Genomic DNA, 26,693 nt, shown 5'->3' with positions numbered 1-26,693 from the left:
GAGGTCATGAGATGAAGAATCATATTGATTTTCAATGATTTCGGATAATTACTGCCAAAGTTATGGCCCTTGATCACTTTGAAAAATCTTGTGACGCTCTAGAGGCTAAAGTTATCATCCGATTGACTTCAGATTTGTACAGAGTTTAAGGTCTTGAGACGAACAAGTATATTGATTTTCAATGAATCTTTATGAATTGAACAGCTAAATCCATGATGTTAAAAGGTTTGTATACTAAACATTAGCATGGGACAGAACTTTATAAAAACCAAACAAATTCTACATGTAATGGTTTTCTGATAATTACTTAATGAGTTGTTACTCTTAATCAGATTTTAATGTATTATAAATGTTTCATTACCGAAAAAAGTAAAAATATGCGACAACTCTTGTTGACTGCCCGGACGATATAGCTGCTGTGAGCGTATGTTTTGTTGCCTGGCAACCTATCTTATATATGTATAAAAGTAACAAAATTTCGATTTATAGTATTAATATTGCTTTGTCCCCTTTATTTGCAAAAACATCTCTCCGATGATGATAATTAATTTGAATTACTACTCCGTACCAGTTGGAAACGTAATTGTCTAAGGTCTAAATGAAATGTGAAGTTTAATCAAATTAAATTGGATTGGGGAACAGGGTAATGTATTTTTGCATAAAATTACAATGCTGTTTGTGTCGAATCTTCGTTGGGCTGTTCATCTATTTAACGAGCTATATGTTCTTTCAGCTATTATAAAAAAAAACATGCAATACACAAACAGTGTACGCGATATAATCAATGCTTCCCGAAAAGCTACCGATTTATCAGAATTTTCAAAGAAAAAATTGACAAATTTTATAGTTTAATATCAGTATCTTCTCAAATAAAGCTACAGAACAGTTTTCCAATACATGCGAATAAGCTTGTGCACGCCTTTACATGTATAAATATAATTGTTATCTGATCATGGAGACTGCCGACACCGTGCTATGCACGGACTATGCGTGAAACGGTGAAACACGAAGTCTGAAATGGTTGGGTTGACATTTGAATTATATTATTTTTTTGATCAGCAATCCGGTTATATAGTACAAATTTGAAGACACAAATAATAACTTGTCGGAAGACGAGATTAGGTATATTTACGAGAAGTATATTTACTATTTACGAGAATCAGTATATTTACGAGAATCAGTATATTTACGAGAATCAGTATATTTAAGAGAATCAGTATATTTACATACAGCAAATTTGGCTTATTCGCTATATACCCGGGGATGTTCAAATTGGGGCCTACCTGTTTGATATCTATAAATGACGACATTGCATTTCGTGCGATAGATTAAGGCCAATATTTTTATTTTTATTAAATGCAACTTCATCTATAACTAGCGTGATGATATGGTACGCAGTATAAACGCCAGATATAGTCGTAACAATAGAATACAAGCCACGAAAAATGATTACGTGACAATTCGGGCGTATATGTTTCTTTGATATGTTATATCACGGGACAATTCTGTAATTGCATAAAAAAAACAGCTATTATAAGTTACAAGTTCTGGAATGAGGATCGCTGGATTGTATGCGATGTACATTTAGTGAAAAGCTAAAGTAATTTTAGTTTAAATATATCATTTGTGTGGGAATTACCACTGTTCGGTTGGTTGTGTCGTAGTATTTATCAATATGGAGATTTCTGTTTTATGGATATTGCTATTGAAGGTAGGATGCACAATTTACGCAAGGTGGTGCGTTTTTATAAATTTAATAAATGTGAAACGGTGAGTGCGCGTCTTTTTAGTAATAAAGCAGAAATATATTTCGGTTGTATAAAAAATAGTTTTTGCTGGATTTACTCTCTATATTCCCGTGGATATTCAAATTGGGCGCTGACGTCTGGGTATTTATAAATGACGACATTGCAATCGCCTTTCCGTATACGATAGATTATGGTCCATATTTTTATTTCATTAAATGCAACTTTATAATATATGGTACGCAATACAAAAGACACATAAGAGAAACCTAGATCATAGTGAGCACACACGCCTATCTAAAGACATGTCTTTAATTATACAAAGACCTGCGTAAAACACAGGGTTGAATGATAAATCGCACGGTAAAACAGTTTTACTTCACAAATTTTGATTTAACACGTACGTGTGAGATAAAGCCTGTTGGTCCTTGATTATACTCCTTTTGGTGCAGTGATCGCAACTAGCGAGAAAACACGCCAATTAAACAATACACACCATTGATATTCATTTTTTACCGGTCGGTTAATTAATACACCTCTACAGAAAAAGCACCGTCGCCCAGTTTTTCACCCCTAGTGTTAATAAACTCACCTCTCAGGCACTTTTTCAACCTTGTTAATTAACGCACCTTATTTACAATTTTAACGCAACAATACACCGAGTATTAGTCGGAAAATTAATTTTCTTTCGATAGACGTACAAATAACAAGCCTAACAGAGATTTATATAAGGGCTGCGTACAGATCAACCTCTTAGTAGTTCTCAGTGTTAGTGAGTATACATTCTGAAAGATTGGTGGATTTTCATGGAGTGGTTTTTGGGATAGGGACTTATTGCTGCAAGGTACCAGAATAGCTCAATTTAGGTATGTCATTTTATTCTATCTATATCTCACCCACTGCGGGTTTAAGTATTTTTTTGGAATGCTGACTGAAAAGGCAATGGCAATGATCTATAGTATTAAGATCAAGAAAAAAATTGGGTGGCACTCGACCTGTTTAGTAGTAAATAATTTTCATTTTTGTACAAAAATAACGATTTTCAACAAAAATGACGTAAAATAAACCGCTTTATTTACACACTGAAAAGTGTAACATGGCACTTGAAACCAAATTAACGTGGTTTCCAGTTCCATTAAGAGCAAGCCATAATATCTATCTATCTATCTATCTATCTATCCAATAAATATCTAATCACGAAAACTGAGCTCACAATTACACCGTTAAAATTTTCAAACGATGAAGTTTGAAAAGCTTAATTTACTGTAAATGCCAAAAGAGCTGTTCTTGGTAAATACAAATAATCTCTCTAGACTATTTGTCAACATTTTATTAATTCGGCAATATAACCTCATGAACTAGTAAAAGGATGATGAATTTTTTAACAGCAAATCGTAAAAAAAAACCTAAATAGTGTCCTAGTCATATACATCTGTCTATACTTGACAAACGAATCGAGCGATATTTCAAAAAGACAAAAAACAAATTGTATATGAGCGAAAGGTCACTATTTTAGCATACTCCCCGCAGTGTTTCGTTTGATTAGACCCAATCCCACTCAACACTGCCGTAATGAAAGCAAATTTCTGTTTCAAATTTTCGACTGGTCTATAGTCCGATTAACAACCAATAACTGAGTAACAATATCATTCTGGTTTAAACAGAATTTCAAATATGTTAACATAACTTTACATCATGATTCACTAAATTTATTACGCCCAATTAACTAGTTCATAGCAGAATATTGCACGCCCAATTAACCAGTGCATAGCAGAAAAACTAATTGCATGACAAATGAGGCTATCAACATGGCTACAATGTAAACAATACTGTTTGGAGACGAACACTACTTTCACCATTTTTAATACCTTAAATCACTGTCCAAATTTTTAGGGAAGACCCCAGATTAAACGACAGACTTTGCTTAGGAGCGATTTGATTGAACGGGAAGAATAGACACACTCCCTCAAAAACGTAAGTATCAGAAGTCAATAGCGGCATTTCTCTGGCTATTGCTTCAGGAATATGCTATTATAGTTTCTTTCAGATAACCGGCTACTAAACCGCATTTTATTTGTGCAAAAGACGGGAAAATGAAAAGCCGATTTCATCTGCCATCTTGGATGCTGGAGTGCAAATCTAACTTCGGCCTGACGAATAATAATAATAATATTAATATGTACATTTATAAAGCGCACGTACTCCATGTACAGAAGCATATCCACTGCGCATACAATTAAATTGATTTAATTAATCTCTGGTAAGTCTTGATGTAAAACAGGAAAGGGTTTGAGATGATTTAATGATCTCTGGAAGATTGTTACGCAGTTTAGGCGCATTCACTGAGCACGATCCGTATCCAAATGATATTAATTTCCACCATGAGCAACACAACTGATGAATATGTGTTGACCGGAGGTTACTCGAGGGAATTTGTATGTGCATAAAGTTAGATAAGTATATTTGAGCTAGGCCATTAACACACTGATACGTCAAAGACAGATTTTTGAAGATGATTGGCAGCCAATAGATTGATTTCAGAACAGGAGTAATATGAGAGTGTTTTGATGATCTGGTAAGAATTCGAGCTGCGGTATTTTGAACAAGTTGATTTTTTTTAATATTATCACTAGATGTTTCTACAAACAAGCTGTTACAGTAGTCAATCCTTGAGAATACCAAAGAATATACAAGTGTAGCAGCTGCTTCCTGGCTAATAAAGTGTTTATATGGCCAATGTTCCTGGACCAAAGATAACAGTTTCGACAAATTTCACTTATGTGACTGACCATGCTTAAATTGGACACCAAGAGGACACCTAACCTCTTCACAGTGTCTCATGGTTCAAATATTGCATCTCGTACAACCACATCATTTGAACTTGTATTTTTCAGATGTGTATTTTGACCAAATAAAATACATTCTGATTTACTTAATTCAATTAAATTTAATTTCATCATATTTCTTGTCATCCTATCTTTAATGTCATGTGTACACAATTTGATATCAGAATAATTAGGGAATGAAACAGTTTTTGAAAGGGAATAACTTGCGATCAGCTGTGTATCATCTGCATAAGAATGTCGTCCCAGAAACCATGATTAACGAGTAGTTGTCCCAAATTCTTACTATATATTACAGAGAGGACAGATCCAAGGACTGATCTTTGTAGAACTCCTGAATCATCCGTACCAGCCCTACACGGTATTGCTGGAAGGCGGTTGCATGGGGCATTATCAGGCCTAATAATTCAGCCAATGAATGATTTTGTTGCAAAAATGATGTGAAAACCAAATATTAGTATTAGTAGTCCTCAACTTCCATTATTAATAGAATTGTCCTCAGCCCCGCAGTGGGTGAGATATAGCATCCTGAAATTTATGTTTTAGCATATAGCAAAAACTACGTCACAAAATAAATTCCTCATAGCCTCAGATTGGTTTCGGGGTGTTGGATGGCTGAATGGTTAGCGTGCGCGCGCTGTACCATAAAGTCTGTCATTGAGTCGACTGGCGTGGTTTCGAATCCCCGGTTGAACGTGGCAAGGAGTAGGGTCGCCTGTCCAACCTCGTGGGTTTTCTCCGAGTCCTCCGGTTTCCTCCCACTGCTAAAGACCCCTACGAGCAAGCGAATTATGTAAATAAAATTAAAAAAACATGTTAGTCCCGAAATGACCTAGTTTGTGTCGAGTGGACGTTAAACCCCATTTCTCTCTCTCTCTCAAATGGTTTCGGAAAAATTTAATAGTCATATATTATATTGAAGTAGTAGATATGATCATTCATAAAAAATATTAAAAAAAAAAAAAAAATCAATAGACAATTTATGGGAAATATTTGAATTTAGGGATTTTTTTAAAAATGGCCATAGCTGGTTCTCCGTAACTACAAGGTTGGTAACCCTCATATTTCATATGGGATATATGGGGTACCCAATGACCAAATCTGCAAGGTTTGGTCAAAATCGCCCGACACCGCTTGTGCTGTTTTTTTAAATTTTGCATGATTCTCTCGCGAACTCATTCTCAATTAGTTAATAAAACATTTCGATAAAGACTTAAGGGTGTTAGTACTGTTAACATCATAATCAGCACATAACTGGCCAAATTTAAAATGACTAGGATATTGACAATTTCTATTCCATATACTGTTTATGTAAAGGGTACAAAGTTACTTATTGCAACAGTTCAAGCTGGAATGGCACCTACTGCTGCACTTGAGATTGTTCTTGAAACACTTGCATCTCTTGGTCATAAATTTAGAGGTTCCTGAACAGTTACATTTTACAAATCCTTGGCCACCACTCTGCGATTCCATATCAACTGCAGAAAAAAGACACAGTGATGGCTGGGTAATTAAAGTCAGACATAGTAAGAAGCTTTTGTGGACAAATACCAAACTGGTTCCTAGAATATTTACCATGCAAAACACCGACAGGACATGCAATAGAATATTGTTCACTGTCACTAACGTCAACAATCTCACCAATGATGTTTCTTGGATGGCCACGGCCTTCATCTACTGATCGGATAGGCACTGCTACATTGTCACCAATACTTCCAGCTTTCATGACTACCTTACTTCTCTTCACCATTCTTTCTGCTTGTTGTTGTTGGGATTGTCTGGCTACAGACCAGTGATGGGATTTCAAAAATTTTCTTGTCGGACATTTTTTTCTCGAAAATAAAGGGGAATAACTCTTATTGTTATTTAAGCAGGCATTTTCAAACCACAATAAAGAATCACGTGTCAACAAAATATTCAAATTATACGTAATAAAAGATAGGTGCATCTCGCTATTTTTCATGTTTAAATTCCTGTACTTTATTCAAATTTATGTCAATAATATTCCTACAAAATTACGTGACGTCATTCAGTCAACAGACGGCTGTCTTTCAAGACGGTCTACATTTATGGATTTATTCAAAACAAATTTTCTTTCTCAAATCAAAATTCAACTACATCGTTATAATGATGTCAAGTTTCCCATAAATTAAGCACCATATCTGTGGCAATGATGAGAGCAATCATGTTAAATATATACTTTTAGGGGTGAGTTTGTATGTGTGACAAATGGGACAAATTTGGATAAGAGAACTTATTTGAAATGATTAAGTAATTGGGAGTTAATGATGAGCGATGAAAACATGTCTTCTGATGTTTGAAATCTATTCTATGATTCTAATGGAGATGTTTAACTGTTAAACTGTTATCTCTCAGTTTTTGGAACCATTTCGTATCATTCAGAATTTGTTTAAATTTATTTATTTTTAAAAACAAACTACATGACAAATATAATATGACACTGATTTGACAATTCATAATAGAACAAAGATTGGGGTTTAAAAATTATTTTACATGATAGAAAAAAAATAATCTAGAACATGTACTTTAAAGAAAAATCATAATAACAATTAAAGATGGATAATCTTGAAGTAATTTGTCATGCCCTGAACATATATAAATATTTTAAATTTGGTATATTTGGATATGAGGGCTTCAGATACCTAATCTTTTAAATTCTAAATCAACATTTTAAAAATTCAAAAATTTCAAATTGGAGCAACTTTGACTGGGGTTTCCCAAAAATTCCTAAAGTTAGCCAACTTTTGTGGAAGAATTAGTTTGTTGATAATTACAATTGAACTATTAAATAATAAAAAGAGATCAATGACAAATGATCTATTAAATTTCAACAATGTTATTACAAGCTTCTTGAACTATTTGAAGGTACAAAAAATCAGATTAAAGCAGGAAAGCAGCATTATAAACTCGTGTGACAGATGGGACATTTGTGACAGACAGGACAATTGTGACAGATGGGACACATTTCAAATACAATTTTCACTCTGTTGATTCATGTTAGATCTAATTAATTATATATTCTGAATCAGCCATATAAAGATTGAGATACCGTAGCTATTATTGTTAAACTTTTAAATATTACCTAGTTCTGTTAATACAGAAACTTTTCAGTGTATTATGTGACAGACGGGACAATAATTTATTGTCAAGATTTTCAGCTTGAAAGATACTTTAACTTACCCTCAAAGAAATTATATACACTGCACAGTTTATTATTAGTTTATATGATACAAATATGCCACTATCTTCATTTTCCACCCCTATTTTATTACAACAGAGCAAATTAAATTTAGGCTGCTAAATCATAACTATTTTTTTTAAAAAAGACCAACAACTTGGCGCCTCGTATTTTGGTGATAACGTAAGACAGATAAAATATCAACCCAATTTAAATAACTTCAACATAATTATATTGAAAAAAAATTGCATTGAACTTCCTCCTTATCATTTTATTTTTGTTCAAGTGTGGAACATTGGCATGGAATTAGCCAATTGCTTCTTTGTATTCAGTACTGTTTGTTTTTTGCTCTGTTTTTGTGATGGGTGGAACATTTACCCTACTGTGTTCAATATGCCTTAGTTCTATTGAATACTAGAACGTTTCTTAATTGACTTAGAGCATTTAGTTTTACATTACCTGTTTTTATACGCCCACATTTTCATGTGGACGTATATTGTCGTCGCCCCCGTCCGTCCGTCCACAATTGTTTGTGAACAGTCTACAGGTCACAATTTTTATCCGATTTCAATGAAACTTAAAATAATGGTTTATCACCCTAAGATCTCGGTTCCTTTCGATATTGGCATCTATCGGACCGATGGCCCCTGATTGTACGAAAAATCACGTTTTTGGCTTGTGAACACTGTAGAGGTCACAATTTTTATCCGATTTTGTTGAAACTTGAAATGTAAGTTTATAACCCAAAGATCTCGGTTCCTTTCGATATTGGTGCATATCGGATCGTAACTTCATGAATTATGGCCCCTGATTGTACGTAAAAACACGTTTTTAGCCTTGTGGACCCTATAGAGGTCATAATTTTTATCCGATTTAAAAAACCATATTATTATATCACCGTTAAAGCCTAAGGACGGTTGAGTTCGAATTTCGTGAAAATTAGCCCAAAACTGACGGACAAAATGGCCGCCGTTCGTTCTCAAATAGCGTAAAAATATGGTATATTAAGGTTGTGGACCCTATAGAGGTCACAATTTTTATCCGATTTTGTTGAAACTTGAAATGTAAGTTTATAACACAAAGATCTCGGTTCCTTTCGATATTTGCGCATATCGGACCGTAACTTCATGAATATGGCCCCTGATTGTACGCAAAAACGCGTTTTTTTGCTTGTGGACCCTATAGCGGTCATAATTTTTATCCGATTTAAAAAAACGTGTTAACATATCACCGTTACACCCTAAGGACGGCTGAGTTCAAAATTCGTGAAAATCGGCCCAAAATTGACAGACAAAATGGCCGCCGTTCGTTCTCAAATAGCGTAAAAATATGGTATATCAAGATTGTGGACCCTATAGAGGTCACAATTTTTAAACTTGAAATGTAAGTTTATAACCCAAAGATCTCGGTTCCTTTCGATATTTGCGCATATCGGACCGTAACTTCCTGAATTATGGCCCCTGATTGTACGAAAAATCGCGTTTTTAGCTTGTGGACCCTATAGAGGTCATAATTTTTATCCGATTTAAAAAAACGTATTATTATATCACCGTTACACCCTAAGGACAGCTGAGTTCGAATTTCGTGAAAATCGGCCCAAAACTGACAGACAAAATGGCCGCCATTCGTTTTTAAATAGCGTAAAAATATGGTTATCAAGGCTGTGGACCCTATAGAGGTGACAATTTTTATCCGATTTTGTTGAAACTTGAAATGTAAGTTTATAACCCAAAGATCTCGGTTCCTTTCGATATTTGCGCATATCGGACCGTAACTTCCTGAATTATGGCCCCTGATTGTACGAAAAATCGCGTTTTTAGCTTGTGGACCCTATAGAGGTCATAATTTTTATCCGATTTAAAAAAACGTATTATTATATCACCGTTACACCCTAAGGACAGCTGAGTTCGAATTTCGTGAAAATCGGCCCAAAACTGATAGACAAAATGGCCGCCATTCGTTTTCAAATAGCGTAAAAATATGGTTATCAAGGCTGTGGACCCTATAGAGGTGACAATTTTTATCCGATTTTGTTGAAACTTGAAATGTAAGTTTATAACCCAAAGATCTCGGTTCCTTTCGATATTTGCGCATATCGGACCGTAACTTCCTGAATAATGGCCCCTGGTTGTACGAAAAATCGCGTTTTTAGCTTGTGGACCCTATAGAGGTCATAATTTTTATCCGATTTAAAAAATCGTATTATTATATCACCGTTACACCCTAAGGACAGCTGAGTTCGAATTTCGTGAAAATCGGCCCAAAACTGATAGACAAAATGGCCGCCCTTAGTTCTCATGGATTATGGCCCCTGATTGTACGAAAAATCACGTTTTTGGCTTGTGAACACTGTAGAGGTCACAATTTTTATCCGATTTTGTTGAAACTTGAAATGTAAGTTTATAACACAAAGATCTCGGTTCCTTTCGATATTGGTGCATATCGGATCGTAACTTCATGAATTATGGCCCCTGATTGTACGTAAAAACACGTTTTTAGCCTTGTGGACCCTATAGAGGTCATAATTTTTATCCGATTTAAAAAACCATATTATTATATCACCGTTAAAGCCTAAAGACAGTTGAGTTCGAATTTCGTGAAAATCAGCCCAAAACTGACGGACAAAATGGCCGCCGTTCGTTCTCAAATAGCGTAAAAATATGGTATATTAAGGTTGTGGACCCTATAGAGGTCACAATTTTTATCCGATTTTGTTGAAACTTGAAATGTAAGTTTATAACACAAAGATCTCGGTTCCTTTCGATATTTGCGCATATTGAATTGTAATTTCCTGAATTATGGCCCTTGATTGTAGGAAAAATCACTTTCTTTTAAGCTTGTTCTCTATCCATCTCTCGAAAATGTGGGTGTATCCTGCCTGGCAGCCGCTGGTTTTTTTATACATTTCACCTATGTGGTTATTTAAATTACTTGTATAGTTAAATTTTACTACAATATGCTTACATTCATATTTCTTGTAACATATAGCAGACCATGACTCATGCTGGCATTACACAATGGTTTCTCTGGTTTTATTCCTGATTGTTTTCAAATTTGAGCGAAGTCTGTGTCACTACAGGCCCGGGACTGTACAGTGCAGTGGACGCCTACGCCTAGCCCCCGGATCCATTCACTTTATTTGAATTGTGCGTAATATGTCTTGTCTGTATATTTGTTTTTGTGTAAATTATGTGTGGTGCAGTCCCCCTGCACTTACTAATAGAATGAAAGCGTGCCGACTACTGCCGATCCGTACCTGTTTTAAATTCCTCCAAAATTAACGTACTTTTCGGGTTATGAGTAGATACATTTTTCAGCAGAATTTGAGCATTCGTCTTACTCTTATACTCCGTTTTCGACTTATATACTGAAGGTAAAAAAATGACATCCAGAAATTTAATTGGCAGTAAAAATCGCTCTACCACAACGAGCGAGTGATCGACACCAACTGCCAAAAAATTGCATTCAACTCTAGCTTGCGCTATCATCTAAAACAATTAACTACTTACATTATTCCAATCGAAATATTCGTCAACATTTCTTAGCGTGTTTATTTATTTATTTAAAAACATAAACCTCATTTAAAATGTGATCATAAATCCGAGAATATGCAATCAAAATAGAATCTTTTCTCCAGCATCAGACGTATGAGATTCGGCACATTTACATCTCTTAATTTCACGTGTCTCGCGAGATTTCTACTTCCATTTCAGTTATTGTACTATAATCGCCATCGTGTGTGTGTGATATAGCTTTATTTAACTTCGGCGTCCACGGAAGAAAAACCACCGACAAGTTATCGGATACATTGTTATATTGATTTGGGGTGTTATATACTATTAGGATATGTGACATATATGACTAATTCCTATGTGTTGTCGGCCAACATCAAGGAGATTGAAACGTCCGACAATGAAGAAATGACCGGTTAATCGTATAGATTAAGTTTATAATCACTCATATTGGATTGATGAATTGTCCGACAAAGGATTAAGTCAGCCAATCAAGGCAGATTAAGTAGTTAATCAAGGTACGTGTATAGACGGTATAACATGATAAATACGTCGATCACTTAATTATCTAATCAATCTAACCTATTATCAACGATAATTGGGTTGAGTGGTAGTTATACACTCAGTACACTATATTAATCTTGATGTCTGAGTGGGCATATTCCTGGTCGGACAATTTAGGACGTTTGAAAAATAGCGTCAGACGTGTCCGGAATATTTCCGGCGAAATCCCATCACTGCTACAGACCTAACGCCCTAAGAAGCAAAGTGAAAGTTATTATTAAATATTAGTTTTGAAAGAAATGATTGAAATCATGTACATTATATAAATTATTATTCTTAAAATAGTGATGAGACTGTTATTTGAATATTATTAATTGTAATAGAATATATTAATATTATGCTTAGCCAGTATTTAATTAGTACATGTAGGCTATCAAAAGCGCTTGCTTTGAGCCATCAACCAGTAATAAATCTTCATCAACACAAATAACTAGGTAATCCACTCAGGAACATAATTTGCACCCACCAGTCGGTAGGGGTAGACGTGTTATAGTCAAGCTCCTCACTATAGAGATTATTACAATGGACTCCTATTCTAAACAAATGTGTTAACTATAGGGCAATACCGCCTGTCTACTTGTACTTGTGTTTGTTGTGGATTTTACGAACTCAATCTATCGAATGAAAAGAAAATAAATGGAAAATTATGTCTGACCAGAAAGAAATGGATATAGAGGTTGAAATTGAAAATGGTAGTATAAAGTCCTTGCTAAATAAGATATGTAAACGGCTAGATAATATCGAAGTGCATATGGAAAAGATTGATGACATTCAACTTTCTTTGCATAACATTTGTACAAAAGTAGCAAATCTTGAAAATATTATTCAACAAATTCAAGTAAAAAGTCAAGAATTAGAAAGTACTACTCAGAGAATTAACAACATGTGTGAAGAAGCTCACCGACAAATCACTTTAAACAAAGAACAGATTAAGAGTATCCAAGTGCAAGTGAACTCATGTATTGAAATCTCCCCTTCAGTCATAGCCGATATTACAACCCTGATTAAAGATCACGGTGAAATTAAAGACACACTATTAGATCTACAGTGTAGATCAATGAAAAACAATCTAGTTTTTAATGGTTTAAGAGAATCAAATCCCGAAGACACTGAAGCTAAATTAAGAGATTTTCTCAACCGTGAATTAGGGATACACCATCGTGTGGAATTCGGCAATGTGCACAGATTTGGCAAAATCATGAATGGTAAACATCGCCCGATCGTGGCTCGTTTCATCTACTACAATGATCTCAGGGAAACAAAGAAACGTGGATACAAACTTAAAGGTACGCCTTATGGAATCAGTGAACAATTCCCTGTAGCTATCCAAGAGAGGAGGAAACAGTTATACCCCATAGAAAGACGCTTTCGGTTGTCAGGACACCGCACACGTCTCATTAAAGATAAGCTTTTCATAGACGGCCAGCTATACACAGATGAAACCAGTTCATTAGAAATGTTAGATGAAACTCCACGAAGTAATCTATCAGCCACAGCAGCTACACAGAGTTCTGAGAGCAACCGATATTATCAACCACCGAAGCGAGCCCGCTACGGACCGACGCCGGAGAGACTGCGACAAGAGATAGCATAGGACGTGTTGGGGAATACAATTAATGTAGTATCTTGGAACATTTGTAGATCACTAAAAGATAAAGTAATTGACTGTGAGTTCGTTAATATTATATGTCAGTATGATATTGTATGTCTTTTCGAATTTTGGATAAAACCCGAAGATAAACAATACCTAGAGTTAGATAATTATACATATTATTGTATACCCAGGGTTAAAGCAAAAGGTGGTGGTATAGTCATATATATTAATACCTTAATTAGTAGGTATTGCACAATTTTAGAAACCAAAGAAGACAGCATCGTTGTACTAGAAGTATCTCGCAATAAAGAATCACACGATAAATTATATTTGATAGCTAACTATTTCCCACCAATTAATGGTGTCTTCTATGATAAATATGATGTAGATCTATTTACTTGTTTAGAAGATTGTATACTTAAATATAAATCAAATGGTACCATTGTTTGCTTCGGAGATTTCAATAGTAGAACGAGTACTAACAATGATCACATTGAGCTGGACTGTTTGTCTAAAACATGTTTAGATAATCTGTCGTCAGTCATAACATACACACCTGATATATGTACCATTAGTAAGCGAAATAACACCGACCTAAATGTAAATGAATTTGGTAGAAACTTACTTTCGTTGTGTAAAACAACCGGTCTGAGAATTGTGAATGGTCGACATGTTGAAGATAAAAGTGGGGCAATTACATTTTATAACACTAGAGGCACAAGTTTAATAGACTATGTCTTATGCGATGAGAAAACGTTTTCTAAAATATTGTCATTCCAGAGTGGTATGTTTAACCAATACTCTGACCACGCACCTGTAAGCTTCACAATTTGTAGCCCGGTTGACACAAGAAATAATGTTTATAATAATGTTTATAACATTGTCTTTAAGTGGCATTTAGTGATTGGGGTACACAATAACAGAACACAATTTTTATGGGAAACAATCACTGGTTTTATTCTAATAGCACGACGTTTCGACAAGTATCCTCCTATCGTTATCAAGCACTTGATAACGATAAGAGGATACTTGTCGAAACGTCGTGCTATTAGAATAAAACCAGTGATTGTTTCCCATAAAAATTGTGTTCTGTTATTTATAACATTGATTGTATAAATTCTGATAACAATGATTGTATAAATTCTGATAACAATGATGGTATAAATTCTGATAATACTGATTGTATAAATTCTGACAACCACACGAACTCTATTTTCAGATGGAATGAGGAAAATTCAGCCCATGTTGTTAATGCTGTTAGTAATGAATTTAATAAGTTGTTTGAACTATGTAAAATTGAAAAACACAATCAACGTAGCATAAACAACTCGATTGAAAAGTTTTTAGGGGTGCTTGTTAGTATTATACATCCTTTCTGCAGTGAAATTAAAATCTGTAGGTCCCACAAAGTAATTAAAAATAAAAGGTCATCTGCTAAGTTCGACCAACCGTGGTTTGACGAAGAATGTAAACAGCTATTTAAAGAATATAAAAATTCACTTCATGCATTTAATATGTATAAGTCATTCGAAAATCATTCGACTCTTGTTACTAACAAAAGAAAATATAAGAGAATTGAGCGCACGTTAAAAAATAGATATAAATTACAACAAGGAAATATGTTGGATTTTTTAAGAAAATATAACCCCAGACAATTTTATAAATATTTTAAAAGGGCTGGTAGACCGGTACAATCAAATTTATCTACTGAAGAGTTTTATTCACATTTTTCAAACCTATGTTCCACGAATGCTAAAGTCAACGAAACAGTAGAGGAATATATGAATAAATATGAAAATCATCTCACTGATGTGAATACACAAGAGCTAGATTTAGAAATATCAGAATTAGAAATATCTTCTGCAATTGATAACTTAAAGACTAATAAATCGAGTGGATTAGATGGAATATTAAATGAGTTTCTAATTAAATGCAAAATGACCCTGATGCCTTGTCTTAAGAATTTGTTTAATAATGTTTATGATTCGGGCTATTTTCCAACAAGTTAGTCGATAGGCTCTATTGTCCCAATCTTTAAAAAGGGAGATGTAAACGACGCTGACAACTTTAGAGGAATAACGCTACTCAGTTGTTTAGGTAAACTATTTACAAGTATTTTAAATAAAAGATTGATCACAGTATTCCCTCATTACAGACGCACAATTTGGATTTAGAAAAAATATGTCAATTACTGATGCTATTTTCTCCCTACATTATCTAATTAGAAAATATCTTAATAAAAAAAAAACGACTTTACTGCTGCTTCGTGGATTATAGGAAAGCTTTTGACTTTGTAAATAGACATAATTTAGGGTACAAATTAGTAAAACAAGGCGTTAAAGGGCGTATTTTTAACATAATCAAGTCACTTTATGACAATGTCAGGTGCTGTGTCAAACACGATAATTTACTCTCAGCAATGTTTTTATGTTCAAATGGATTATTTCAAGGCGAGGTTTTATCTCCGATATTATTTTCCCTGTATGTGAACGATTGTGAAGATCAATTTTTAACAGATAATTGTCCATCAATTAATTTACAAATGATCAATTTATTTTTATTAATGTACGCAGATGACATGGTTTTATTTGCAGAAACTCCTGAAGGCTTACAAAAATTATTAAACTCACTCGAAAGGTATACCGATTCGTGGGACTTAACCGTAAACATCGAAAAAACTAAAATTATGATTTTCAGAAACGGTGGTAAAATAAGAGAAAACGAAATTTGGTTCTATAAAAATAATGTTTTAGAAACTGTCGCTGAATTTAACTACTTAGGTGTACTTTTAAATTATAATGGTAAATTTAATAACACGCAAAAACGCTTAGCGGACCAATGGCGTAAAGCTCTTTTTAGCCTATCAAATACTTGTTGGATTAAATTTATTAAAACTGAATTAGATAGATATATATTGCTTTTAAAAGAAGTTAACAGTGAAACGTTCCAAATTATAAAAAATAGGTTACATTGTATTTGATATCTTTGGCCAAGAAAATATGGAAAAAATAAAATCGTCCGCCAAAGGTATAATCTATCAACATTTAACCGTTAACTTGACGCTGCAGAGCTATTTTAAAAAAAGCGTTAAATCTATTTTCCTTAAAACTAGAAGCAAATTCCGATTATCCGCGCATAATTTAAATATAGAAGTAGGCCGATACAATAGAATAGAACGTAGTGAAAGAGAGTGCACAATTTGTAACCTGAATGACATAGAAGACGAATTTCATTTTATTTTAAGCTGCCCTTGCTATAATGAATTGCGTCACCAATTTATCAAACCATTCTTTTTACGAAACCCTAACATATTTAAATTAATTGTCCCCCGCCTTTCGAAGAAAGCAGGGGACTATTAAAATGGGTTCGTCTGTCTGTCTGTCTGTCTGTCTGTCTGTCTGTCTGTCCGTCCGTCCGTCCGTCCGTCCGTCCGTCCGTCCGTCCGTCCGTCCGTCCGTCGGTCCGTCGGTCCGTCGGTCCGTCCGTCCGTCCGTCCATCCGTCTGTCTGTCCGTCACACTTTTTGGGACACAATAACTCTCTTCCTAATTGAGCTAGAATGTTCAAACTTGGTGTATGTGTTTATTAGGTCAATGCCTTGATGGAGTTCGAAGATGAGCATTTTCCGCTTAGGGTAAGCAGAGATAAGCAATTTGATTGGTTGATGCTTTGGGACACGATAACTCTCTTCCTAATTGGGCTAGAATGTTCAAACTTGGTGTATGTGTTGATTAGGTCAATGCCTTGATGGAGTTCGAAGATGAGCATTTTCCGCTTAGGGTAAGCAGAGATAAGCAATTTGATTGGTTGATGCTTTGGGACACGATAACTTTTAATTGAGCTAGAATGTTCAAACTTGGTGTATGTGTTTATTAGGTCAATGCCTTGATGGAGTTCGAAGATGAGCATTTTCCGCTTAGGGTAAGCAGAGATAAGCAATTTGATTGGTTGATACTTTGGGGCACGATAACTCTCTTCCTAATTGAGCTAGAATGTTCAAACTTGGTGTATGTGTTGATTAGGTCAATGCCTTGATGGAGTTCGAAGATGAGCATTTTCCGCTTAGGGTAAGCAGAGATAAGCAATTTGATTGGTTGATGCTTTGGGACACGATAACTTTAGTTCTAATTAAGTGAGATTGATGAAACTTGGTGTATAGATTTATTATATGAATACCTTAACTAAGTTCGATAATGAACATTTTTTGCTGAGGGTAAGCAGAGTGATAAGCAATTTGATTGGTAGAAACTTTGGAACACAATAACTCTCCTTCTAATTGAGGTAGAATGTTCAAACTTGGCATAGGTGTCTATTAGGTGAATGTTTAAACTTGATGTATATGTAGATGTTCATTAGGTGAATGTCTTGACTGAGTTCAATAATTAACATTTCGAGCTGAAGCTAAGCAGAGCTAATCGATTTCATTTGTCGATGGTTTGGGACAAGATAATCTTGATTCTATCTGATAGAGAGTGATGAAACTTAGTGAAAAAAATAAATGTGCGATTAATTAATATGTGTCATCTATTTATTTTGCAATTTCGGCGGGGGACATCAGCCTCACTGTTGGCTTGTTCAGTTATTAAGTACAACTTGAACATCCGAAATACGGAACCTGGGCAAATTTCTCATTTCTGCAGATAAGAAAAGAACCACTCTATTAAATAATAATTAAACTTGCCACATTACCTGACCTAACTAAAATGTCCTCCCACCCTTTGATTTGACTGTTTATTTTGTTATTTTTTCTTCTTTTTTTTTATTTATTTTTTATGGTAATAATCTAGCTTATTTTCACCTTTTAAAGTCATTTTAGAAGTTCGGATCATTTTATGAAGCTTATAATAATTCTGCATTTTCCGTCATGTTTAAATTTAGGCTAGCAATTTAATACAATTTATTTACACCCCATCCCCATACTTTTTGTCTATTTGTATTTAATGGACATGTGTATATTGTGTTTGTGTATTTGTAATTATAATGTTTGTATTTACTTGCCGTGTATATATTGTGTTTGTGTATATATGTTATTTGATGAGTCAGTAGACTTAAAGAAATAAAGAATTGAATTGACATGTTTGACATAATGACTAAGGCATTTTAGACAATATGTCTTACATGATCTGCTGATTTGTTGTCATTTGGCTAAAGGACTGGAAAATTCAGCACATGCTAACCAAGACAATTTTGTAGTACAAAATTAATGGATAATGCAAACTTCACAAGACATGAAGCAACTTGCACCATCACTAGTTGAATGGATATTTCAAATTGTATATAATTGATAATGGTTATAAAAATTGTTTTGTAGAACACCTCTAGATGTGACCTAGAAACAAAGCCTAAAATAATGAACGTCTCTAGAAAAAGCTATGATCCGTTTAAACTTGTTCCTTGTTTAAGTTTTACAGATGAAAAGAAGGTCTGTGGCTTATTTTATTAACAAAAATATAAGTTCTTCGAATTTTAGCAAAGAAACATTGAATTATTGTTTTGTTTTTTTCTTTTGGTGACCTGTGAACATATCTGTTATTTTCAACAGAACAGAAAATATAGCTGTTACAGAATGTGGTATGCGGGCAAATCTTTAATAAACCATAAAAATAACCAGTTATAGAATGCTGCAAAATAAGTTTCCAATTTTAATTATCAAAGGTTGAACTAAGTATTTTAATTATGATCATCTTTATTGTGTCATTTATTCTAAATTTCTTTGTAGGCACCATTTAAAGTTGAATTTAATAACATAGCTCTTATTGTAATGGATGTACATGCCCATATATCTAAGACTGAAGTTATAGGAATGTTAGGAGGTATATATAATGAAAATGATGCACAATTAGAAATTGTTATGGCTGTACCCTGTAGAAGTATGAGTACTTGCATGCAGTGTGAAATGGATCCAGGTATATTTAGCTATACGTGTATTTTATCTTTTCTAAATACCAGTATGTTATCTATTTATAAGATATATTTTCTTTTTTATCATTTTCTACATAAAGTGATAATGGTACAATAATAATACAGATAAATTTTTAATTTGAATCTATGACACATTTTTTGTATAAAAATTTGTCTTCGTTTTCTGTGCATTTAATATAGAATTGATAATCAAGAAAATGAAGTGTAAATATTTCATAAAATTTCCTGTTCCATTTATGTGAATAGATATAAATCTCTAATGATTTAAAAATTGCACTTCTAAGAAAACATGGAACTATTAAAATGAGTTTGTATATCCGTTTGTCACACTTTTTGGGACACAAACTTGAGGTAGAATGTGAATATTGCAACTGTGTTTGATATGATGATTTCCTGCATAGGCTAAGTAATTTGAATTGTTGATGCTTTGGAACATAACTTTGATTCAAATGGAGAGTGATAAAGCTTGGCGTGTAATTTTATAACATCAATACCTTTGATAATTTGATTGCTTGATGTTTTGTAAAAACAATTAATGAGTGTCATCTATTTATTTTTGGATTGAGGCAGGGGGCATTAGCCTCACTGTTTTTCTTGGTTCTAGTTTCCCAGACTCAAGCTAGTGAAGAAATATATTCCAAGTGTTTAAAAGTAGTTGGTTGGTATCATTCCCATCCTACCTTTTCTCCTAATCCTTCAATACGAGATATTGAAACACAGATCAAATTTCAGGTACTTATATATACTCTTCAAAAAAAGTAGGGGATATTGAAATGCAAATACCTATGCAGGTTGTGATATGACAAATAGTCATGGTCACTTGATATGCTTTGAGAGTATGTTCACAGATGAAGAACTTATTGCCCCAACAGAACCACTGAGCTGCACATGTGACACGACACGCAATAGCGCCATACACGGAGGAGGGGTTCATTGTCAAATTTGACACTTCAAGGAAGGGTTGACGAAAACTGCCGCGTGCTGGTTTATCTATCCATGTTTGCTTTCCTATCGGTTCTTGCATAAGATTTACTGCTTAGTGTATCTTTGCTTTAGTGTGTTACGTTTAATTTGATCAGGAGACGTGTTCGTCGACGTCAACCCAACACTACAAGAATTGGCCATGGCACTGCAAGAGGAGTGGGTCAGATTGCCCCAAATCGTGATTGGACGGTTGATTAGAAGCATGCCTGAGGATTGCTGAATGTCTGAGGATTGGTGGAGCAGTTACTCATTATTAAGACAAAAATCAAAAACGTCCATTTTCACTTTTGACGGTGTATCTCTTTGTGAGTGAAATGGGGCCGTCAGATAAGCCGCCCATACGAACTGTTTATGTTCATGTGTAGGCAATTGGCGTGTTATTAGCATACACTGGTTACCTCTAATAAAAACAGCAGTGCATTTCCACAGTTTTGTATTGTTTTTGAATATCCCCTACTTTTATATATTGCTTATTACACAATCTACATGTTTTAGATGAAATGACAAGGAAAGTACAAATTGATAGTACATGTAAAAGATTCTTTATTAAAGATGTATTATTAAAGAGCTAAATCGACCTATTGCAGTCTTTTATTTTGACTTCAAATGTTATATGAATTATTAAAACATGGTCGCTTTTTAATGATTTAATTTACAAATGGCGAATCGAGGCCAAGTCTCAAATAACAAGTACCATAACAAGGAAATAATCGTACACAGACTGAAGTGAAGGATTTAAAAAAATGTTATGGGTTCTGTTTCTTTTTGGTCACCCTGTATATTGTAACTTTAGGAGTGGTTTAGTAAACTTGGTGGAGGTCAATTTGTTGGTGTTATTGTCAGTCCATACAATAGACTAAGTACAGGAAATGAGTCAGAGATTCAGTGTCTAACTATAAGTCAAGATATTTGTCCACAACTAAATTGTAGTAAGTTCAATATTTACATACATTTTTCTAAAACAAAGTTTTATTATTATTATATTAATATAATCCAATTATTATTTTTGTTGTCGCAAACTTCATTTTTGTCCCCCGACTTTCGAAGAAAGCCACCGTGGCTCCTTGGGACACAATAACTCTCCTTCTAATTGAGCTAGAATGTCCAAACTTGGTGTAGGTTTTATTAGGTGAGTTTGATGGAGATGAACAGAGATAAGCAATTTGATTGGTTGATGCTTTGGGACATAATGATTTTGGTGAGAGTGATGAAACTTGGTGTATAGTTTCATTATATTAATATAATCCAGGCAAGACAATATAAGTGCGAGCAGTTGCTGCAATGGAAATGCCAACCATGGTTTATGGTCGGTCTAGACCATAGACATACTAATAATATAGACTGATGTCTGATAAACTCCTCGATGATGTTTGCGCCATTGATTTCATTATAAAAGATATTGTTTCTTACACATACATTATGCAAGAGCTAAATCTGCCTATTGCAGGTCTTTCTTTAGGTCTGAATTTTTTTTTCAAATTATTAATTATACAGTAATTAACTTATCCAGACCATAATCAACTCTCGATGGCATCGGATTTCTCCGATATTATATAGATTAGAACAGTTCAGCCATATTTTGTTTTAAGCTAAAAATGGAGGAGCAAGACTTAGCTTCGATCAACCAGTACGTTGGTTGAGATTATTGCACGTCTTGTCAATCCTTCAAAGACTAATATATTTGCTCGCATTAGAGTAATTTGCATGAAATTTGCATGAAATTTTCTAATTATTCATTTGACATTATCAATTTTCGAACTGTTATAGCAAGAATGGCTAGCTCTTTATTTGAATTTTACATAATGTATCTTTAATCAAAAAATTGTAATTTTTCTTCAACATTCTTGTTATTTTAATAAATATTTCTAAAAATCAAATTGTTTGGATTTTTCTTGTTATTTCAATTATATTTTGGATTTGTATTTATATAATATCAGATTGATTTTAAATTTATGCACAGTGTTTAAGGTCATGAGACGAAGAAGCCTATCGATTTTCAATGATTTTCGTTGATTACTCCCAGAGTTTAAAATATCGTGTGGACGCTCTAGAGGCCAAAGTTAATATCCAATTGACTTTAGATTTACACACCGTGTTTAAGGTCATGAGAAAAAGATACCTACATTTTTTCAACGATTTCTGTAATTACTGCCAGAGTTATGGCCCTTAATTAGTTCGAAAAATCCTGCCTGCACCCAGTTAACATTGATGGTTAGATTTACGTAAAGTTTACGTCATTATGGTTAGATTTTGGTTAGCGTCCAATAATGGTAAAATTCTTTGGTTAAATTTACGTTACTTTTACGTCATAATGGTTATGGTTACTTTTACGTCAGAAAATGACGTAAATGTAACGTAAACTTTATGACGGATTACTAACCAATTTTTTTCCCTTTGAATACTTCTTGATTGAATAACATTACAAGTGTGTGCACATTCTAACAATTGATATATAGTCGGAATTCAGACATAATAATTATATATGTATTATTGGTTATAATTCTAACGTTAATCTAACGTAAATTTTACATCAGGTTTCTAACCGTTAGTTTATGGTTAGTTTTCTGACGTAAATCTAACGTTAGTTTTCTGACGTAAATCTAACGTTAGTTTTCTGACGTAAATCTAACGTTAGTTTTCTGACGTAAATCTAACGTTAGTTTTCTGACGTAAATCTAACGTTAGTTTTCTAACGTTAATAAAATGTTAGTTTTCTAACGTTAATGTAATGTTTGTTTTATGTCATAATTTTAACCGTTAATTTAACGTTAGTTTTCTAACGTAAATCTAATGTTAATTTTATAACATAAATCTAACTTTAGTTTTCTAACATAAATCTAACGTTAGTTTTCTAACATAAACCTGATATTAGTTGTAAAACGTAAAACAAATGTCAGTTTAATGTCATGATACTAACAATTAAGGGCCTGACAAGACAGCTGTCTAGTCATTAAAATGGGTAAGACCCTGGCTCGCTAGCCTGGAGGTCGGGTGTTCGATCCCTGCATTGGCCGAGAAAGTTCATCCAGATTTCCGGCGTGGTTTCCCCTTGTCAGTGATGCAGGACGGAGAGCCTGACAAGGACAGCTGTCTAGTTGTTCAGATGGGATAAAAAAAAAAACGAGGTCCTGTGTACACATTGGCATGCATGTAAAAGATCCCTTGACAGTTGGAATTCGATATAAGAGTAGGCCGTAGTGCCACTGTCGGGGCAAAATTTCCCTCATAACACACTGTATGGTGTATGGCCATCTTCATTAGCCCAGTTCGGAGCAGAACAGTTGGACGTTAAACCCCATTTCATTTCATTACATTTTGTATCCATTTCTAAGTGCCCAAGAATAGAGATCTAGCTCCTTTAATAGTTGCGGTCTCTAGGTGACACACAAAGAGAAAACGAATGAATGAATGATCTACTCTCATTTCAAATTCCAAATGTCAAGGGTTCTTTTACGTGCACACCCACGTGATGGACTAGACACTGTTTTTTTGAGGTCCTCTGTCCTACACCACTACTAACAAAGGGAACTTTCTCGACCAACATGGGGATCACGTTCGCTAAGTGGGTAAGACGCTGACTCGCTAGCCTGGAGGTCGGGTGTTCGATCCCTGCATTGGCTGAGAAAGTTCATCCAGATTTTTCTGCGTGTTTTCCCCTTGTCAGTGATACAGGACGGAGGGCCTGACAAGAACAGCTGTCTAGTCAGGGATGAAAAACTGAGGTCACGTGTACACACAGGAGTGCACATGAAAGATCCCTTGGTAGTTGGAACTTGATATAAGAGTAGGCCATAGCGCCGCTGCCTGGGCAAAATTTCCTTCATAGCATACTGTATGGCGTATGCTCATCTTCATTAGCTCAGTTTAGGAGCAGAACAGTAGGACGTTAAACCCGATTTCATTTCATTTTTCTCGACCAACACGGAAATTGAACCCCTCATTTGCTAGCCAGTGTGTTACTAATTACTAGAGAGAGAGAGAAATGGGGTTTAACGTCTACTCGACACAAACTAGGTCATTTCGGGACTAACATATGGTTTAATTTTTATTTACATAATTCGCTTGCGCGTAGGGGTCTTTAGCAGTGGGAGAAAACCGGAGGTTGGACAGGCGACCCTACTCCTTGTCACGTACAACCGGGGATTCAAAACCACGCCAGTCAACTCAATGACAGACTTTATGATACAGCGCCCGCACGCTAACCATTCAGCCATCCAACCCCCCGTTACTAATTACTAAGTTTGTGAAATGTAGGTTTTTCCTCATGTAGGTTTGTCCTGATGAAATCGGTTTATTGTCCTACTGTTCTGCTCCGACTGGGCTAATGAAGACAGGTACATACCATACAATGTGCTATGAGGGAAATTTTGCCTACTAATATCGAATCCAACTGCCAAGGGATCTTTTCGTGCAAGCCAATGTATACATGGTACCTCGGTTTTTTGTCCCATCTGAGTGACTAGACTACTGTCCTTGTTCCTGCACCTCTGACAAGGGGAAACCATGTCGGAAAATCCTGATGAACTTTCTCCACCAATGCAGGGATCGAACACGTGCCCTCCGGATTCCCGAGCCAGCATCTTACGCACTTAGCCACCATGGCTTTATCAAAATTAGTAATGAAGATGTGCTATGACAGAAATTTTGCATGGACAGCAGCATTACCGCACTTACTAATGAAGAAGTGCTAGGAAAGACATTTTGCTTGGAGAGCAGCATTTCCACATATAATCATTACCAATAGTTCTAAGTGCACGCCAACCTGTAAAACATGTCTTTACACACTTTTCCATCATTGCCAATTACTAGTCTGCGGGTTCACTAGTCTGTGGGTGCACTAATCCGTGCATTCACTAGTCCACTAGTCTGACTCTATAAAATACTATAAATAAGAGTATTAAAGAAACCCAGTAGATATGGTGACTGATATCACCCTTCGTAAGGCGATAACCCAACATCACGGCATTTTAACCCGAAATCACAACATTTTAACCATTATAGCATATGCCCTTCTTCATTAGCCCACTTGGAACAAAATAGTAGGATGTTCAAACCCCATTTAAAATTCATTTTTATACTTTTCTGAACCAATCGGACTATTGAAGATAGTCATACGCAATGCAGAGTGCTATGGCGGAAATTTTGTATGGACTGTGGCAGGGCGGAGGATCTGGCAAGGGATAAGGTATAGTTCCATTTTTTTAAGTTATGAATCTGAAAAATAGATAATAATTACCCAGTCAATTAACATAGAGATCTACTCTAGCTATATGAGTCCATATATTTATCGTCTCTCGATAAAAGACCTATCTCTGAAAATTAAAATTACCCGATTTGATTATTCTTTTAATATAACGTAATCATGTAACCTCATATAAAATATGGTAGAGCGTACAAACAAATAATATGAATAGATTCATTATCAGAAATATTACAGGCCTTTCAAACGAACAGTCGCCATTTTTAGACCTAAATACATGTAGATGTACAAATATATTTTTATCGTCTCGGGCAAGGTCAAGGTCACGATCTGTTCACGGTTGATGATTGTGTTTAAATCGGTTTATATCATATTATTTCTATTCACATTACAATATTTTTTTATAGGTTACGGTTATTGTTGTTATTTATCAAAATTGCTTCAATTATTTATTAAATATTTTTTGTTTGTTCGTTTGACCGGAACGTACGGAATTCTGGGATTTAAAATGGCGGCATAGGTTATTATTTTTCCCAAAGAAGAAATGATGCCGTGATTTAAAGTTAAATAAAGCTATTCCACACATACACACACGATTTGGGATTCAGCAAAGTAAAGTTGAAGGTAAGTGCACTTTTTATGCGAACTTCCGTTGACAGTATACCGATAGATCTAATGTTGATAAAAAAATAATCTGGCCGTGGAAAAAGTTTGCACGCAACTTTGTATATCAGACAGTCAGTATTTGTTTTTAACACGATGCAGTTACATTGTCCGTAAACCATACTATTCATAAACAAAATCAACATTGCTTTAAGTTATCGAAAGTAATACTGGTTCCAAAATTGTTTTTAAAAAATCTGGATCCAAAAATTATCAAACACATAACGAATTTATTAATGATGTAGACTGTTAAAATTCAGGCTGTGCTAATTATAATATAAGTACATGTAGTATTTTCTAAACATTTTTATGGGTGTTTCAGGTTGGGTTTTTTTGTTGTTATTGTACTGATATTTTTGCAAATTTAATAATGCATAATGCAAGAGCTAAATCTATATATTGTACGTAGGTTAAGTAGGTATTTCTTGAGACTGTAAATGTTAAATTTTTTTATAAGACATTTTAATG

The 26,693-nt window shown here is 34.5% G+C and overlaps 1 protein-coding gene across 3 annotated transcripts in view; it reads left to right on the top strand.

Annotated features, from left to right (window-relative positions):
- The window catches only part of LOC126818820 (deubiquitinase MYSM1), a 168,961-nt gene that overhangs the window by 95,265 nt on the left and 47,003 nt on the right, over window positions 1-26,693 (top strand). For all 3 annotated transcript variants that reach the window (XM_050546420.2, XM_050546419.2, XM_050546421.2), the window contains 4 exons: window positions 18,768-18,878; window positions 19,176-19,362; window positions 19,983-20,110; window positions 21,156-21,291. In XM_050546420.2, the coding sequence (XP_050402377.1) occupies window positions 18,768-18,878; window positions 19,176-19,362; window positions 19,983-20,110; window positions 21,156-21,291 (562 nt within the window). The remainder of the gene's footprint in view (window positions 1-18,767; window positions 18,879-19,175; window positions 19,363-19,982; window positions 20,111-21,155; window positions 21,292-26,693) is intronic.

This window comes from Patella vulgata, chromosome 4, assembly GCF_932274485.2.
Source record: "Patella vulgata chromosome 4, xgPatVulg1.2, whole genome shotgun sequence".
In the NCBI taxonomy this organism is placed as follows: domain Eukaryota; kingdom Metazoa; phylum Mollusca; class Gastropoda; family Patellidae; genus Patella; species Patella vulgata.
This window is presented reverse-complemented; position numbering and strand designations above follow the sequence as displayed.